At 41.8% G+C, this 19676-nt stretch overlaps 1 protein-coding gene across 1 annotated transcript in view; it reads left to right on the plus strand.

Annotated features, from left to right (window-relative positions):
• PTGDR (prostaglandin D2 receptor) overlaps window positions 1–13511 on the plus strand; it is an 89788-nt gene extending 76277 nt beyond the window's left edge. The window contains exon 2 of the mRNA XM_077466800.1: window positions 12916–13511. Within this exon, the coding sequence (XP_077322926.1) occupies window positions 12916–13137 (222 nt within the window). The 3' untranslated portion in view covers window positions 13138–13511. The remainder of the gene's footprint in view (window positions 1–12915) is intronic.
• The last annotated feature ends 6165 nt before the right edge of the window (window positions 13512–19676 follow it).

Below are 19676 nucleotides of genomic sequence, written 5' to 3' on the forward strand. Positions count from 1 at the left end.
TAGTTTTATAGCATATTTTTTTTTTTTTTACTAGTATTTTTTTTTTTTACTAGTAATGGCGGCGATCAGCAATTTTTTTATTGTGACTGCGACATTACGGCGGACACATCGGACATTTTTGACACATTTTTGGGACCATCGTCAGATATACAGAAATCAATGCTATTTAAATGCACTGATTCCTGTATAAATTACACTGGCAGTGAAGGAGTTAACCACTAGGGGGCAGTGTAGTGTTATGTATGAGGTTATGTGTTTTTTTTTTATCGTAGGGGGGGGCGTGACCTGGCATGTGACGTCACTGATCGTCCTTCCCTATAAAAGGGAAGAGATGATCGTGACAGCCACACAGCTCTGTGACCTGATCGCGGGACACCAGCGGCGATCAGGTCCGCTGGTCCCGCGGCCACGGAGCACAGGACCGGGTTGGAAGCGCGCCGCGACCCACAGCTGGGCACTTAAAGAATCACGTACCGTGCCCAGCCATGCCATTCTGCCGACGCATATATCGGCGTGAGGTGGTCTTTAAGTGGTTAAGGAACAAAATGAGTTTGCTATGTTGACATGGTCTCCAAATTTACCAGATCTTGTTCCATTGAGCATCTGTGGGACTTGTTCCAGGCAGTTGCAATGGTATCACACTCCACCTTGTCTGATCTTGCATTCATTGAGAAAAGTGCAAAAAGAATCCTCTGAATGGAGCTCATGCTGAGGGGGGCGACCTCCTGCGTTCGCAATGAAGCAAGGCAGGTATGGTCTATGCAAAGTTACATTGATCCAAGCTGAACCAATGTAACTGTGATAAATAGTCATACCTGAAATTCTTCTTTAATGATTGTTTAATGAGTACATAACCAAACTAATTAGTGTGTTTTTCCTTCCTTTTTTTTTTTTTTTTTTTATATCTGCAAGTCGTTTATCTTTTAAGAACCAGTAATATATTCCAACAAGCCTACATATCCTACAAACAATTCCCCACTCTGTTGGCAGGCATAGAGCTGGCTTGGAACACTTTGCCCTACAGCACAAAGTACCTGCTTACAGTATAACAATTCATAGAGGAAACCTTCAATATCACAGTTCTTTGAGTTCCTTGGATCTGTTTATGCTAGCTCTTGCGACACAGATGCCCGGACTGCGTAATCCAACACAACACTTTCCTAACCACAATTTTTTTGCAGCTGCCAAAGCTCTCACATTCAGCCACTAAAAATCACCGACCAAGCATTCAAATGACATTTTATATGCACTATGGAATGAATGGCAGCTCAACTTAGACAAACTCTGCCATTGTTTGATAAAAACATGGCAAAATTCTGCCAGTGCAGAACAACTCAATTTTATTTCCAGTTAGAAAATAGAACTCTTAGCCCTTGTACACACGGTCGGAGATTCCGACAACTGTTGCATACACACGGTCGGACAAAGTTGTTGGAAAATCCGACGTGATGACGTTATTTCGTTACGACGGGACTACGTTCAGGCTAGTAGCCAATAGCTTTGGTGTAGGAATTTGATCTGAGCATGCGTGCCACTTTGTCCGATCGGAATTCTCTACACATGATCGGAGTATGTCCGATCGGAGCATTTTGGCGGAAAATTTTACCAACAAGTTGAAAAACTTGGTCTCTTGGATACTACGACGGAAACAGTCCAATGGAGACCACACACAGTCCGAATATCCGACAAAACGGTCTGATCGGACACATTCCCTTGTACACACGGTCGGACATTCCGACGGAAAATGTCCGATCGGACAGTGTTGTCGGAAAATCTGACTGCGTGTGGGCTCCATCGGACTGGTTCCGTCAAAATATCCGACCGACAAAGTTTTAGAGCCGGGCTATAAAATTTTCCAACAACATGTTCCAATCGGACTTTGTCCGATAGTTACTAGAGAATTCCGATCGAACAAAGTGTCACGCATGCTCAGATCAAATTCCTAGACCAAAACTATTGGCTACTAGCCTGAACGTAGTCCCGTCGTAACTAAATAACATCATCACGTTCTGAATGATCGGATTTTCCGACAACTTTGTCCGACCGTGTGTATGCAACACCAGTTTCGGACAAAATCCGACAGATTTTGTTGTCGGAATGTCCGACCGTGTGTACAAGGGCTTACTCAGTCACCCTCCCTTAATGCGTCTTGCCTTCTTCGCTTGTCCTTAACCACTTGCCGCCCGCCCTATAACAAAATGGTGGCAAATTGGTTTCAAAATCCTGACCGGACGTCATATGACGTGATCAGGATTTTGAGCTGCTGGGCGCCCCCGGGGGCGCACATCGCGGTGATCGTTGTTGCAGTGTGTCAGTCTGACACCCGGCAACTACGATCTCGGTAAAGAGTCTCCGACGGAGACTCTTTACCACGTGATCAGCCGTGTCCAATCACGGCTGATCACAGTGTAAACAGGAAGAGCCGGTGATCGGCTTTTCCTCACTCGCGTCTGTCAGACGTGAGTAGAGGAGAGCCGATCGGCTGCTCCTCTGACAGGGGGGGGGTCTGTGCTGATCGATTATCAGCACAGCCTCCCCGAGGATGCCCACACTGGACCGCCAGGGACACCACCAGACCACCAGGGATACCCAGCACAAGGTATGCCAGGGATTCCAGTCAGTGCCCAGAATGGATGCCAATCAGTGCCCACAATGGATGCCAATCAGTGCCCACAATGGGCATCACTGATTGGCATGCATTATTGTTTGGCACTGATTGGCATCCATTAATACAGTATAAAACAATACAATGTTGCCTATCAGTGCCCATCCGTGTTGCCTATCAGTGCCCATCCATGCCACCTATCAATGCCCATCCGTGCCCATCTGTGCCGCCTATCCATGCCAATTTGTCCTACCTATCAGTGCCCATCCGTGTCGCCCATCAGTGCCGCCTATCAGTGACCATCAGTGCCGCCTATAAGTGTCACATATCAGTGTCCATCAATGCCACCTCATCAGTGCCACTTTATTGGTGCCACCTCATCGGTGCCCATCAGTGTAGCCCCATCAGTGAAGGAGAAAACGTACTTATTTTTGAAACTGAAACAAAAAAATAATTTTTTTCAAAATTTTCGGTATTTTTTTATTTGTTTAACAAAAAATTAAAACCGTAGAGGTGATCAAATACCACCAAAAGAAAGCTCTATTTGTGGGAAAAAAATGATAAAAATTTCATTTGGGTACAGTGTAGCATGACCGCTCAATTGTCATTCAAATTGTGACAGCGCTGATAGCTTAAAATTGGTCTGGGCAGGAAGGTGTTTAAGTGCCCCCCCCCGGTATTAAAGTAGTTAAAGTGGATGTAAACCCAATTCATGAAATTTGAGCTGGGTACATATATCTGCAGTGTTTTGTTATCTTGTTTGGACTGAGATAATGGGGGTATATGTATGGTGGTTGTGAGTTAACTGTACTATCTGAGGATGATGAACTTGATACAATGTAATATAACTTGATATAATAGCGGTTTTGTAACATAAAAGTAATTTAGTGCAATAGATCAAATGTAAATATTTTTGTTCTCATATAAGGATGGGTCAAATGGTATGTAATGAGAAAAAAGTAGGAGCAGAAAAGACATTCTCTCACATATATGCGGAGATCCACATGCCGACGGAAAGAGAATCGCCATGTGTATGCTGGCTATGACATAGATCCTACATTGGATAGATAGATTTGATATAATTAGGGTGGTTGTGATCCAAGTATACCCTTTCATGACCAAGCCTATTTTTGAAATTTAGGGTCCTTTCACACGGGGTGGATCAGTGCTGATCCGCCCCGTGGATATCCGCTTGCACAGCGGGGATCGCCGGGAGGATCTCCACTGAGCAGGAAGATGACAGGTCTGACTCTGCACACTGCGCAGGGACGGACCTGTCACAGTGTCGCTCTCCCCTATGGGAGATCGGGTGACGACTGACCGCAATGTCCATCGTCACCCGATCCGATGATGGATGGAAAAATAGCTTTTTCTTCTGTCACTCTTTTTCGGATCGGAGCGGGTCGGACGTCAGCGGACATGTCACCGCTGACATCCGATGCTCCATAGACCTCTATGGAGCATCCGTTCAGGTCCGCCTGAAAGACTGACAGGCGGACCTGAACAGACCGGTAGTGTAAAGGGGCCTTAGTGTTTACAAGTTAAAATCCGTATTTTTTGCTAGAAAATTACTTAGAACCCCCTGAAACATTATATATATATATTTTTTAGTAGAGAATAAAATGGCAATTGTTGCAATATTTTATGTCACACGGTATTTGTGCAGCGGTGTTTTAAACGCAACTTTTTGGGAAAAAGGGACACTTTCATGAATTGAAAAAAAAACGTTAGGCCAATTTTTTTTTATAATGTGAAAGATGATGTTACGCCGAGTAAATAAATACCAAACATGTCTCACTTTATAATTGCACGCACTCGTGGAATGACGACAAACTACGGTACCTAAAAGTTATCCATAGTCGACGCTTTAAATTTTTTTATGGTTATCAGGTTAGAGTTCCAGAGGAGGTCTAGTGCTAGAGTTATTGCTCTTGCTCTGTCGATCGCGGCGATATCTCACATGTGTGATCTGAATACCATTTACATATGTGGGCGCGACTTCCGTATGCGTTTTCTTTGCTGTGCGAGCTCGCGGCAACGGGGGCGCCTTAAAAAAAAATTCTTATTTATTTTAAAATTATGAAAATTTTTTTTAACCACTTCCCGACCGGTGCACGCCAATGTACGTCGGCAGAATGGCAAGGGCAGGCATATTGGCGTACAGGTACGTTCATTTCTATATGCCGCCCTGCCATTGCGTGCGCGCCACCGGTGACGCACTCGCATGCCGGTCGGGACCCCCGTGAGTCCGGTCACGGGTCCCGCGGACTCGATCGCTGCGGGGATACCCGCGATCGTCTCACGGGGAGATGCCCTTATAAACAGCATCTCCCCGTTCTGCCTAGCAACAAGTGACACTGATCTCTGCTCCATGTGATTGGAGCACAGATCAGTGTTCACTAACACCAAGCCCAGCCCCCCACAGTTAGTAACACGCCCCTAGGAACACTTAACCCCTACACTGCCACCCCCTGGTTAACCCCTTCACTGCCAGTGTCATTTACACAGGAATCAGTGCATTTGTATAGCACGATTGCTGTATAAATGACAATGGTCCCAAAAATGTGTCAAAATGCCTGTTGTTTCCGCCATAATGTCGCAGTCACAATAAATAAAAAAAACGCTGATCGCCGCCATTACTAGTAAAAAAAATAAAAATTAATAAAAATGCTATAAAACTATCCCCTATTTTGTAAACACTATAACTTTTGCGCAAACCAATCAATAAATCGATAATTGCGATTTTTTTTTTAACTAAAAATTTTTAGAAGAATACGTATCGGCCTAAACTGAGGGAAAAAAATGTGTTTTTTATATATTTTTGGGGGGTATTTATTATAACAAAAAGTTAAAAATAATGCGTTTTTTTCAAAATTGTCGCTCTATTTTTGTTTGTAGCGCAAAAAAATAAAAACCGTAGGGGTGATCAAATACCACCAAAAGAAAGCTCTATTTGTGGGGAAAAAAAGGACATCAATTATGTTTGGGAGCCACGTCGCACGACCACGCAATTGTCAGTTAAATCGACGCAGTGCCGAATCGCAAAAAGTGGTCTGGTCTTAAGCCAGCAAAATGGTCCGGTCTGAAAGTGGTTAAAATTTTATTTTTATTTTTGATCACTTTTATTGCTGTCACAAGGAATGTAAACATCCCTTCTGACAGTAATAGGTGGTGACAGGTACTCTTTATGGAGGGATCCGGGGTCTAAAAGACCCCAAATCCTTCCTTTGCACTTCAAAGTATTCAGATCGCCGTTTTCGGCAATTCTAAATACTGTATATTTTTTTAAAACCGGCGCCATTAGCAGCCGAGTAAATAGGAAGTGACGTCATGACGTCGCTTCTGTGTTTACGATCAGGAGACTGGAACAAAGCTGCTTACGGCTTCATTCCAGTCTGTACCTAGCCGCTAGAAGCGGTGGTTTGTTGATCGGGGTGCCCGATGGAACAGGAACCCCGGTAAGAGCGGCGGGGGAGCATCCCCTACCGCTCCTCTGGTATAACAGCCGAGCGGCTTTTAGCCACATCGATTGTTATATCTGGAAAGCCGATCACAAAAAACAAAAACAGTACCGGAAGGATGCCTGCAGCTGCGGTATCACCCGGGTAAAACTCCCAAAAGCCGAGTACGCACATCTGCGTACACTCGGCGGCAAAGGGATAATGGATAGATGAATAATGTGGCATGTATGTCTTATGTCTTATGCAGTAAATACTCTATCCCTCATATCATATGCGAGAGGCACTAATCAGAAAAAATTGGTAGTATATTTGTTTGGGTTTAGATCTCTCGGACTAATGCAGTAAAAATGTTATCTACATATAATAACTGATAATCAAATTTCCTGGATGTGGGATATTTTTTTATCTGAGATATTATGTATTGTGTTTTTTGTATCGGGATGTGGGGCAGCACACCACCACAGGGGATTTTTAAGGTTCGGGCACTTTTTTTTAAATCACATTCATTTCTGTTTGATGGGTAGGTAGCACCTGTTTTTAATGTTATATGATTAAGGGTGGTATGGAATTCTACCATACTCTGAAGAGGATTTAAAAAAAAAAAAGCTATCAGTGAGTAGCCAAAAGAGCTTTCTATATGGCTTTCATTGTCTAGAGCAGGGTTTCTCAACCAGGGTTCGGTGGAACCCTTGGGTTCCTCTAGAGGTTGCTAGGGGTTCCCTGAGCAATGGTCAATTTCTGCCTCCAAGGCAAGTTCTCAAGGACGTCATTGACCTTTTTAGTTATCTGTAAGGGGGTAATTTTTCCCCAATAACCACAAGTGTAAGACGCATCCTTTGCATTGACCATCACACTAATGTATGATGAGTTGTGGATTTTCCATTTTTAGCCGGGGGTTACCCAGGATCGGAGAATTATTTCCAGGCAGTGGCGGCCCGCCCATAGGGGGCGCCCGGGCGCCGCCCCCCCTCTCCCTAGGTGTAAAAAAAAAAAAAAAGTAAAAAAAAAAAAAAAAAAAAAATAGTTAAAAAATAAGTAAAAAAAAAAAACGGGCCCTTTAAGACATTTAAAAAAAAAAAAAAAAATGTCATTTAACAATTTAACATAGTGTACTGTGGCGCCGGTCACAGTGCACTATGAGAAGCGCCACGTCCATGCAATCACAAGATTGCATTCATGGCGCTTCATTTGCGGGTTAAAAACCCGCCTTGCGGCGCACAGCAGAACGCCGACTAGCTTCCGCCCGTAAAATCACTGTGATTCTACGGGCGGGAGCATTGTCACTCTTAGACAGGCAGTCACTTCCGGCTTTCGGCTGCTTCACGAAACCCGGAAGTGACGTAGGCAGCTCCGTTCCTTAGCCCGAGCGGAGCTGCCAGACAGTAATCCAGTAATCCAGCCAGACTCCTGAAAAAAATTATTGTTTTAAATGTTTTTATTGATACAGGTCTCCCAGGGCAGTACCCGGACCCCCATACCCCTTTTATGGCTAATTACTAATGGAGGGGTGAGTACACCCCTCACATTTTTGTAAATATTTTCTTCTATCTTTTCATGTGACACTGAAGAAATGACACTTTGTCACAATGTAAAGTAGTGAGTGTACAGCTTGTATAACTGTAAATTTGCTGTCCCCTCAAAATGACTTAACACACAGCCAATACAAAAGTGAGTACACCTCTAAGTGAAAATGTCCAAATTGGGCCCAATAAGCTATTTTCCATCTGTCAGGGCTGGCTGCTCAGCTGTCGGCTAATTGCCAGCTCTCATCTCTCTCCACACTTATCAGCTGTTCCTGATGATGCTCGTCTGACTTGCCTACTTAAAGCTGTCCAGCTCACTTCACCTCTGCCTTCGCCTTGGTCACATCACATGAAACTATCTCCTGCGGTTCTGTTTAAAGACTGGCTTGCTGACATCCCTTCTGGCTCCTTATTCTGCTTGCTGTTGCTCTACTTGGATCCCTGACTTCTGGCCTGGCTGATTACCCGATCTGGTTATTGAACTCTGGCCTGGCTGACTACTCGATCCGGTTACTGGACTCTGGTTATGCTTTGACTACACTTTCTCTATTTCCCTTTTTATTTTTATTCAATAAACAAGTGTGATTTAATTGTACTTCTGTCTTGGTCTGATTCACGGTTTCTGACACCATCTTGGTGTCATGTGACCCATTAGTGATACAAGGTCTCAGGTGTGAATGGGGAGCAGATTTGTTAAATTTGGTGTTATCGCTCTAACTCTCTCATACTGGTCACTGGAAGTTCAACATGGCACCTTATGGCAAAGAACTTTCTGAGGATCTGAAAAAAAGAATTGTTGCTCCACATAAAGATGGCCTTGGCTATAAGGAGATTGCCAAGACCCTGAAACTGATCTGCAGCACAGTGGCCAAGACCATACAGCAGTTTAACAGGACAGGTTCCACTCAGAACAGGCCTCGCCATGGTTGACCAAAGAAGTTGAGTGCATATGCTCAGTGTCATATCCACAGGTTGTCTTTGGGAAATAGACATATGAGTGCTGCCAGCATTGCTGCAGAGGTTGAAGGGGTGGGGGGTCAGCCTGTCAGTGCTCAGACCATATGCCACACACTGCATCAAATTGGTCTGCATGGCTGTCGTCCCAGAAGGAAGCCTCTTCTAAAGATGATGCACAAGAAAGCTGAAAAAAAACAGTTTGCTGAAGACAAGAAGAGTAAGGACATGGATTACTGGAACCATGTCCTGTGGTCTGATGAGACTAAGATAAACTTATATGGTTCAGATGGTATCAAGCGTGTGTTGCGGCAACCAGGTGAGGAGTACAAAGACAAGTGTGTTTTGCCTACAGTCAAGCATGGTGGTGAGAGTGTCATAGTCTGGGGCTGCATGAGTGCTGCCGGCACTGGGGAGCTACAGATCATTGAGGGAACCATGAATGCCAACATGTACTGTGACGTACTGAAGCAGAGCATGATCCCCTCTCTTCAGAGACTGGGCTGCAGGGCAGTATTCCAACATAACGACCCCAAACACACCTCAAAGATGACCACTGCCTTGCTATAGAAGCTGAGGGTAAAGGTGATGGACTGGCCAAGCATGTCTCCAGACCTAAATCCTATTGAGCATCTGTGGGACATCCTTCAACGGAAGGTGGAGTTGCGCAAGGTCTCTAACATCCACCAGCTCCGTGATGTCATCATGGAGGAGGGGAAGAGAACTCCAGTGACAACCTGTGAAGCTCTGGTGACCTCCATGCCCAAGAGGGTTAAGGCAGTGCTGGAAAATAATGGTGACCACACAAAATACTGGCACTTTGGGGCCAATTTGGACATTTTCAATTAAGGGTTTACTCAATTTTGTTGCCAGCGGTTTAGACATTAATGGCTGTGTGTTGAGTTATTTTGAGGGGACGGCAAATTTTCACTGTTATACAAGCTGTACACTCACTACTTTACATTGTAGCAAAGTGTCATTTCTTTTGTGTTGTGACATAAAAGGATATAATAAAATATTTACAAAAATGTGAGGGGTGTACTCACTTTTTTGAGATACTGTATGCAGATTGGACATTTTGACATCAAATTGACTTTCTAACCTGCGTGCCTGTTCCAGGTCAGCATCTTAAAGTAGTCAATATCAGCATCCTCCGTATATCACTTAGAAGAGATTTCCTTTAGAGTAAGCACACCAAAGTGTCCCCAACATATGAGAATTTCCTTTTAGACTTTACCCATGACCCTTTTGTCATAGTTATTATGACTACGGACCACGGCCAGTCAATCAATTGCACCCTTCCTTCTGTGGATGGCCGTTTTTATCCCACTCATCACCGTACATCTGTGTAACTAAAGTTTTCCTGTAAAAAATTTTTTTCCACTATGCAAAAGTAGGACGAAAAGTTAATCCCAGCAATGCTAATTAAGACATGTATCCATTCATGCTTTCTTGGAAGAAAATGTCATCACTTTTTTGGCAAGCTGACCCTCCCTATTATAAATGTTCACAGGCTATGCCCATGAATGGTATTAGAAACATTTACAGCTTACATTTGATAGACATTTTGTAACAGTGCCATGTTTTCAGCAATCAGAGCACAGAGCTTGTGGTTCGTACCGTAGGGATTTCAGAACAAAAAAATAAAAAATTACAAAGGTCTCTAACATATCTTCAACCTTACCTTAACCTTAGCCTTAGGCTGACCTTGACAAGTGAAGTGCTCCAAAGAAAAACCAAACTCAAACTACAGGTTGATAGCAGGCACCAGCACATACCTCTTCTGCCCTCTTCTGACACTTTAGCACAATGAAAAAGTATATAATTATGTTGGAAGACATGATTCATCTGCTTTCCTCTCTCAATTCAGAGCTGGATGGTCAGGCAGCCAGTCATTGGCCCCTAGATCCCTCAGGTGGTTCATAAAAGGGAGAGGTGGGCAAGTTTAGCCCTGTGTTGGTTTGGACTTTCAGAACATCAAAGCTTGTGCCAAACCAACTACTGGTACGGTGGACTAGAGGTGAGCAAGCACCAATAAGGTAGAAGACGGCATCTAAAGAAAACCATTACTACCACATCCAGGTGTGCTATTATAGCACATCCCAAAAACTTCAGAAAATATTCAATTCATACAAAATTTCATGTATTCAAATTTTAAAATGTCCAAAGGGTTTCTGGGAGAATAGCACCAGGTCTCACCCTTCTATCTAAAGATCCCTGGAAGAAATTGTAATGGAATTAGTTCAAGTATGTTTTTTTTTTTTTTGGCCTCATCTTGTCAGGAGCTTCCCAAAAAATTCCTCACAAATTCCCATTATTTGCTGCTCTGTACTATGCACTTTTTGGAGCCTAGTTTTGATGTTCTTAAATTTAATGGGACCTCCAGTTTACAAATTCCAAATTTCAGAGGTTTCTGAATTTTTTTTTAATAAAAAGTGGTTATACTTAAATGCTCTGTACAATGAAATTGCACGGAGCTGTCCCTTACCTCTTCTTCTGGAGTCCCCGACACGGTCTGCTTCTTCTTCCTGCGGGTGACCCCAAAACAAGCCATGTGCTATTGAGGGCACTCATGCAGCTGTGCACATAAGGGTTATGTGCATCCATAGACACAAACACACACAGCACAGCTTGGCAATGTCGCCCACTCCCTTCTCATTACGGCTCCAACTGCTGCCTGAGTCAGTGAGACCAGGAAGCGAAGGGAGAAAAGCTGCACCCTGAAAGTGCTGGATTACTGACAGGCCTTAGGTAAATGTTTGGGGGGGGGGGGGGTAGGGTGGGACAGTTTGTGGGGAGGGAATGCATTAATGTTATACTAAAGTCTTGTTCTTTTTTGTTTAAAAATAAACATTTTATACTTACTTGCTCTGTGCAGTTGGTTGTGCAAACAGCAGCCTCGATTCTCCTCTTCACTGGTCCCTCGCCAGTGCTCCTGGCCCCTCCCTCCTGCCCCCAAAGCAAGCATCTTACTATGGGGGGCACCTGAGCCAAGCCGCTGCTCTGCGTGTCCATTCAGACAGGAAGCCGAGACTCGGCACCGCCCTCTCTCTCCTCGTTGGCTCCGTGGCTTTGATTGATAGCAGCGGAAGCCAATGGCGCCTGCTGTGTGTCTCAGCCAATCAGGAGAGAGAGTCCCAGAGAGCTGAGTCCCAAGATGGGACTCAGGTAAGTATTAGGGGGGCTGCTGCACACAGAAGGTTTTTTTTTTTTATCTTAATGCACTAAGATTTAAAAAAAAAAAAAAACTTTGCCTTTAGAACCACTTTAAAAGGTAAAAAACTGTTAACTTTAGAACCACTTTAAAATCTGTAAAATACAAGTGTTGGTAGTAAGGGCGCTCTGCTCTATTAATATATGTCTATTACTAAAAAATAATTAAATAAATAAATGGGTGGGTGCATAAAATACTAATTAGAAAAAAAAGGTATATATATATATATATATATATATATATATATATATATATACTTTGCAATATATAGTAAACCAAATCCTCAATAATGGTGCTTTTCATTAACTCATGTGCTAAAATATACCTCGTGGAGTGCTATAATAATAATAATAATAATAATAATAAACACTGAACTTATAAAACTAAAACATAAACATATAAAACAAATATAAAAAATTGAGTTTCAAATATAGTGCTACAAAAGCTGGTCTCCTAATCAGTGTCCATAATTAACAGTGCTATGACATAAAAACAGTCCAAAGGTGCAAAGTGCTTAGTGCAAAATGGTCCTTGGGGGGTAAAAAATCCGGTGCAATTTTTTTTGTGCAATAGACAGAATTCGCACTCACCGACTTTCGTGCCCCTGCAGGGGTAGAAGCGCCTTCACAGTATTAGCCACTGTGTAGCTGTTTGATGATCCTGGTATCTTGCTTTCAGCAAGTCTCAAATGGTCTGCTTATCACCTCAGGGATGTGTTGTTCTCATTAGATATGGAAAGAAAAGCCGCCCATAGCGTGATAATGTAACAAACAACCAAATTTTATTTGTAAAAAGTGAAGAAACTACTCACAAATATACAATTTAAAACTGCAATTAATACAGGTACTGTCGCTTGAAGTTAGAGTCTATGTACATCCTAGGCCACGTCCTACGCGTTTCGTCATACGACGTCCTCTGGAGCACTTTAAAATCTGTGCCTAACCTCCTGAAAGTGCAGCTTTGGGTTACTTTAAAGTCTACAACAAAACCGCTTAAAGCTTGTTAGCAGCTTTGCAAATGCATTGCAGAAAGGTCTAAACCAGTGATATATACACATTTTTTTTATTATGACTAAGAATTTGACCTGTTAGCCTACTGTTAATTACCATTATATATGTTAGATTTTAATCTAATTCTGTTCTGTCTTTCCCCTTGCAGGTTCGAGTTTACGTTGCGGCATTTACAACTGAAAAAAATGAATACGCCGATCTAATAGTCTTACGGTTCCTGTCTATGAATTCTATAGTAGATCCATGGATGTTTATCATTTGTAGGACATCAAAGTTCCACACTCACGTTCACAATCTATGTAGCAAAATTCACCAAACAAGCAACACAAATTCTCAGCTACTTGAAGAATGCTCAAAAGATTACTTGTAACAGAAATATTGATTTACAACACAGGAGCGGGTCTGATGAAGGTTCCCTACGTGGATTGCGGGAAGATTAGTAATGCATAAAGCTCAATGACATGGTTAACTCATAGACTATTATGAAGCTACCTAAACATGCCATTTCTCCCACTAAATTAATACCTGGACAAACATTTCCTTCATGAGAAAAAAACAAACAAACTATACAGACTTCTTTGTAGGATGCCCAAACTGGACAATTCATGGATCCACAGTAAACTATGTTAACAAGATGTAGCTGTTTAAATGTAAAACGATGGATGTTGATGAATACTGTGACTATATAAAATACACATGATAAAAATGTTTACATATTTGCTATTAATAAATGTGAATATTCAATGACAGAATAAGATGCCGAAAGACATAAACCAGAAAAAGATGGTCCTATTAAAGAATTGCTTTATTACAGGGGGGGGGGGGGGGGTCTCAAACTGGTGGCCCTTAAGATGTTGCAAAACTACAAGTCCCATGAGGCATTGCAAAGCTAACAATTACAAGAATGACTCTCACAGGCAGAGGCATGATGGGTAGTTTCTTAACAGCTGGTGGGCCGCCAGTTTGAGACCCCTGCTTTATTAGAATAGTCAGGGGTTGAAAAGAGTTAGGAAGAAATGTAGATGGATTATACAATGAGGTGGCAAGATGATACCAAAATACGTAGTTGGATTACTATGAGATTGGAGGGGTTAGAAACAAATGTTGTAGATGGATTATTTTACAGGATGGAATGGGGCTAGGAAGAGATATAGTAGTAAATGGATTATATAATAGAATGGAATGGTGTTTAGAAGAGATGTAGTAGATGGACTCAACTAGGAGATGGAATGGGGATAGGAAGAGATGTAGTAGTAAATGGATTATATAATGGAATGGAATGGTGTTTAGAAGAAATAAAATGGTGTTAGAAAGAGATGTAGTAGATGGACTCAACTAGGAGATGAAATGGGGATAGTAAGAGATGCTAGATGGATTATACCGGGTAATGGAATGGAGTTCAGAAAATATGTCATAAATGGATCATACTATGGGATGCAAAGGGGTTAGGAACAGGTGTAGCAGATGCATTATACTGTGAGATAGAATGTGTTAAGATATACAGTAGATGGATTATAATATGGGATGGAATGGGGTTCGGAAAAGATGCAGTAGATGGATTGTACTATGGGATGGAATTGGATTAAGAAGAGATGCAGTAGATGGATTGTACTATGGGATGGAATGGGGTTCGGAAAAGATGCAGTAGATGGATTGTACTATGGGATGGAATGGGATTAAGAAGAGATGCAGTAGATGGATTGTACTATGGGATGGAATGGGATTAAGAAGAAATGCAGTAGATGGATTGTACTATGGGATGGAATGGGGTTCGGAAAAGATGCAGTAGATGGATTGTACTATGGGATGGAGCAGGTCTGGGAAAAAAAAGATATAGTAGAGATTGATTATATGTTGTTTGTTAGGAAGAGGTGTAATGGATATACAGTCATGGCCGAAATTGTTGGCACCCCAGAAATTTTTCTAGAAAATCAAGTATTTCTCACAGAAAAGTATTGCACTAACACATGTTTTGCTATACACATGTTTATTCCCTTTGTGTGTATTGGAACAAAACAAAAAAAAAAAAAAAGGGAGGAAAAAAAGCAAATTGTACATAATGTCACACAAAATTCCAAAAATAGGCTGGTCAAAATTCTTGGCAACCTTTCAAAATTGTGGATAAATATGATTGTTTCAAGCATGTGATGCTCCTTTAAACTAATTTGGGGCAAGTAACAGGTATGGGCAATATAAAAAAATCACACCTAAAAGGCAGATAAAAAGGAGAGAAGTTCACTTAGTCTTTTCATTGTGTGTCTGTGTGTGACACACTAAGCATGGACAACAGAAAGACAGAAGGACTTAAGAACCAAAATTGTGGAAAAATATCAACAATCTCAAGGTTACAAGTCCATCTCCAGAGATCTAGATTTGCCTTTGTCCACAGTGCGAAACATCATCAAGAAGTTTGCAACCCATGGTACTGTAACTAATCTCTCTGGGCATGGACGGAAGAGAAAAATTGATGAAACGCAACGCAGGATAGTCCGGATGGTGGACAAGCAACCCCAAATAAGTTCCAAAGAAATTCAAGCTGTACTACAGGCTCAGGGAGCATCAGTGTCAGCGCAAACTATGCGTCGACATTTAAATGAAATGAAACGCTATGGCAGGAGACCCAGGAGGACCCCACTGCTGACACAGAGACATAAAAAAGCAAGACTACAGTTTGCCAATATGTACTAGAGTAAGCCAAAATCCTTCTGGGAAAATGTCTTGTGGACAGATGAGACAAAGATAGAGCTTTTTGGTAAAGCACATCATTCTACTGTTTACTGAAAATGTAATAAGGCCTACAAAAGAAAAAAACACAGTACCTACAGTGAAATATGGTGGAGGTTCAATGATGTTTTGGGGTTGTTTTGCTGCCTCTGGCACTGGGTGCCTTGAATGTGTGCAAGGCATCATGAAATCTGAGGATTACCAAAGGATTTTGGGTCGCACTGTAGAGCCCAGTGTCAGAAAGCTGGGTTTGCGTCCGAGATCTTGGGTCTTCCAGCAGGACAATGACCCAAAACATACATCGAAAAGCACCCAGATATGGATGGAAACAAAGCGCTGGAGAGTTCTAAAGTGGCCAGCAATGAGTCCAAGATCTAAATCCCATTGAACACCTGTGGAGAGATCTTAAAATTGCTGTTGAGAAAATGTGCCCTTCTAATAAGAGAGACCTAGAGCAGTTTGCAAAGGAGTGGTCCAAAATTCCGGGCGAGAGGTGTAATAAGCTTATTGATGGTTATAGGAAGCGACTGATTTCAGTGATTTTTTCCAAAGGGTGTGCAACCAAATATTAAGTTTAAGTGTGCCAAGAATTTTGACCAGCCCATTTTTGGAGTTTTGTGTGACATTATGCCCAATTTTCTTTTTTTTACTCCCTTTTTTGTTTTGTTCCAATACACACAGGGAATAAACGTGTATAGCAAAACATGTTACTGCAATACTTTTCTGTGAGAAATGCATGATTTTCTGGAAAAATGTCTAGGGTGCCAACAATTTCGGCCATGACTGTATTATACCATGGGATGAAATGGGGTTAAGAAGAGATGTAGTATATGGATTATACTAGGTGATGTAATGGGGTTTGGAAAAGGTGTACTAGATGGATCATACTAGGCGATGGAATGGGGTTAGGAATAGATGTGGTAGATGGATTATACTAGGTGTTGGAATGTGGTTAGGAAGAGGAGTAGTAGATTTATTTATTCTAGGTGATGGAATGGGGTTAGGAAGAGGTGTAGTAGATGGATTATACTAGGTGTTGGAATGGGGTTTGGAAGAGGTGTACTAAATGGATCGTACTAGGTGATGGAATGGGGTTAGGAATAGATTGTGGTAGATGGATTATACTAGGTGTTGGAATGTGGTTAGGAAGAGGAGTAGTAGATTTATTTATTCTAGGTGATGGAATGGGGTTAGGAAGAGGTGTAGTAGATGGATTATACTAGGTGTTGGAATGCGGTTAGGAAGAGGTGTATTAGATAGATTATTATAGGTGATGGAATGTGGTTAGGAAGAGATGTAGTAGAGGGATTATACAGTAATACCTTGGATTGCAAGTAACACGGTAAACAAGCGTTTTGCAATACAAGTCATTATTTTTTAAATATCCTGACTTGGTTTGCGAGAGTTGTCTCAAAAAACGAGCAAGATTAGAGCCTCTGTGGTGTTCAGTACTGCATTTGGCCAGAGGTGCAGAAACACAGATGACACTCGAAGCCACTTAGATGCAATCAGAGCCACTTGGAAACACTTCCCTTCCGAGTGTTTCTAAGCCTTTCCAAGTGTATCTGATGACCCTCCCACCTCTGGCCACATGCAGTACTACATATAATAGAAGTCCCCAAGGAACAAATGATCTGAGTTTCTATTTAATCCTATGGGGAAACTCGCTTTGAAATACAAGTGCTTTGGATTACAAGCATTCTTCTGGAACAAATTCTGCTCATAATTCAAGGTACCACTGTACTAGGTGATGGAATGGGGTTAGGAAGAGATGTAGCAGATGGATTATTCTAGGTGATGGAATGGGGTTAGAAAGAGATGTAGTAGATGGATTATACTAGGTGTTGGAATGTGGTTAGGAAGAGGTGTAGAAGATGAATTATTCTAGGTGATGGAATGAGGTTAGGAAGAAATAAAGTAGATGGATTATTCTAGGTGAAGGAATTGGGTTAGGAAGAGATGTAGCAGATGGATTATACTAGACGATGGAATGGGGTTAGGAAGAGATGTAGCAGATGGATTATTCTAGGTTATGGAATAGGGTTAGAAAGAGATGTAGTAGATGGATTATACTAGGTGTTGGAATGTGGTTAGGAAGAGGTGTAGTAGATGGATTATACTAGGTTACGGAATGGGGTTAGTAAGAAATAAAGTAGATGGATTATTCTAGGTGAAGGAATTGGGTTAAGAAGAGATGTAGCAGATGGATTATACTAGGCGATGGTATGCGGTTAGGAAGAGGTGTAGTAGATGGATTATTCTAGGTGATGGAATGGAGTTAGGGAGAGCTGTAGTAGATGGATCATTCTAGTGATGGAATGGGGTTAAGAAGAGATGAAGTAGATGGGTTAAACTAGGTGATGGAATGGGGTTAGGAAGGGATATAGTAGATTGATTAGTCTAAGTGATGGAATGGAGTTAGGAAGAGGTGTAGTCGATAGTTTATACTAGGTGATGGAATGGGGTTAGGAAGAGATGAAGTAGATGGATTATCCTAGGTGAAGGAATTGGGTTAGGAAGCAATGTAGTAGATGGATTATACTAGGTGATGGAATTGGGTTAGAAAGAGGTGTAGTAGATTAATTATTCTAGGTGATGGAATGCGGTTAGAGGGAGGTGTAGTAGATGGATGATTCTAGGTGATGGAATGGGGTTAGGAAGAGATGTAGTAGATGGATTATACTAGGCGATGGAATGTGGTTAGGAAGAGATGTAGTAAATAGATTATTATAGGTGATGGAATGAGGTTAGGAAGAGGTGTAGTAGATGGATTATACTAGGATATGGAATGGGGATAGGAAGGGATATAGTAAATTAATTATACTAGGTGATGGGATGGGGTAAGGAAGAGATGTAGTAATTTAATCATACTAGGTGATGGGATGGGGTAAGGAAGAGATGAAGTACATGGATTATTCTAGGTTATGGAATGGAGTTAGGAAAATATGTAGCAGATGGATTATACTAGGCGATGGTATGCGGTTAGGAAGAGGTGTAGTAGATGGATTATTCTAGGTGATGGAATTGGGTTTGAAAGAGGCAAAGTAGATGAATTATACTAGGTAATGGAATGGGGTTAGGAAGAGATATAGTAGATTGATTATTCTAAGTGATGGAATGGGGTTAAGAAGAGATGTAGTAGATGGATTATCCTAGGTGAAGGAATTGGGTTAGGAAGCAATGTAGTAGATGGATTATACTAGGTGATGGAATTGGGTTAGGAAGAGGTGTAGTAGAGGGATTATACTAGGCGATGGAATGTGGTTAGGAAGAGGTGTAATAGATGGATTATACTAGGTGATGGAGTGGGGTTAGGAAGGGATACAGTAGATTGATTATTCTAAGTGATGGAATGGGGTCAAGAAGAGATGTAGTAGATGGATTGTCCTAGGTGATGGAATAGGGTTAGGAAGCGATGTAGTAGACAGATTATACTAGGTGATGGAATTGGGTTAGGAAGAGGTGTAGTAGATTAATTATTCTAGGTGATGTAATGTGGTTAGGGGGAGGTGTAATAGATGGATGATTCTAGGTTATGGAATGGGTTTAGGAAAATATGTAGTAGATGGATTATTCTAGGTGATGGAGTGGGGTTAGGAAGAGGTGTAGTAGATGGATCATTCTACGTAATGGAATTGGGTTAGGAAGCGATGTAGTAGATGGATTATGTTGGGTCATTGAATGGGGTTAGGAAGAGATGTATTAGATGAAGAAGAGCTATAGTAGATGGATTATTCTAGGTGATGGAATGCGGTTAGGAAGAGGTTTAGTAGATGGATTATACTAGGCGATGGAAAGGAGTTAGGAAGACATGAAGTAGAGGGATTATACTAGGCGATGGAAGGGGGTTAGGAAGACATGAAGTAGATGGATTATTCTAGGTGAAGGAATTGGTTTAGGAAGAGATATAGTAGATGGATTATACTAGGTGATGGAATGGGGGTTGGAAGAGATATAGTAGATGGATTATACTAGGTGATGGAATGGGGTTAGGAAGAGATGTAGTACACAGATTATGTTAGGTGACGGAATGGGGTTTGGAAAATATGTCATAGATAGTGAAATACTAGCGCAATGGTAGATGATTTTTTTTTTTTTTATGAAGTGAGTCCATCTCACACATTATCGTTCTCAGTTTGCAATAGCAGGAGATTTTGACCTGCTCTCTATGGAGCGGGTCTCCAC

This window comes from Lithobates pipiens, unplaced genomic scaffold, assembly GCF_037356315.1.
Source record: "Lithobates pipiens isolate NorthernLeopardFrog02 unplaced genomic scaffold, aLitPip1_a1.2 Scaffold_37, whole genome shotgun sequence".
NCBI lineage: Eukaryota > Metazoa > Chordata > Amphibia > Anura > Ranidae > Lithobates > Lithobates pipiens.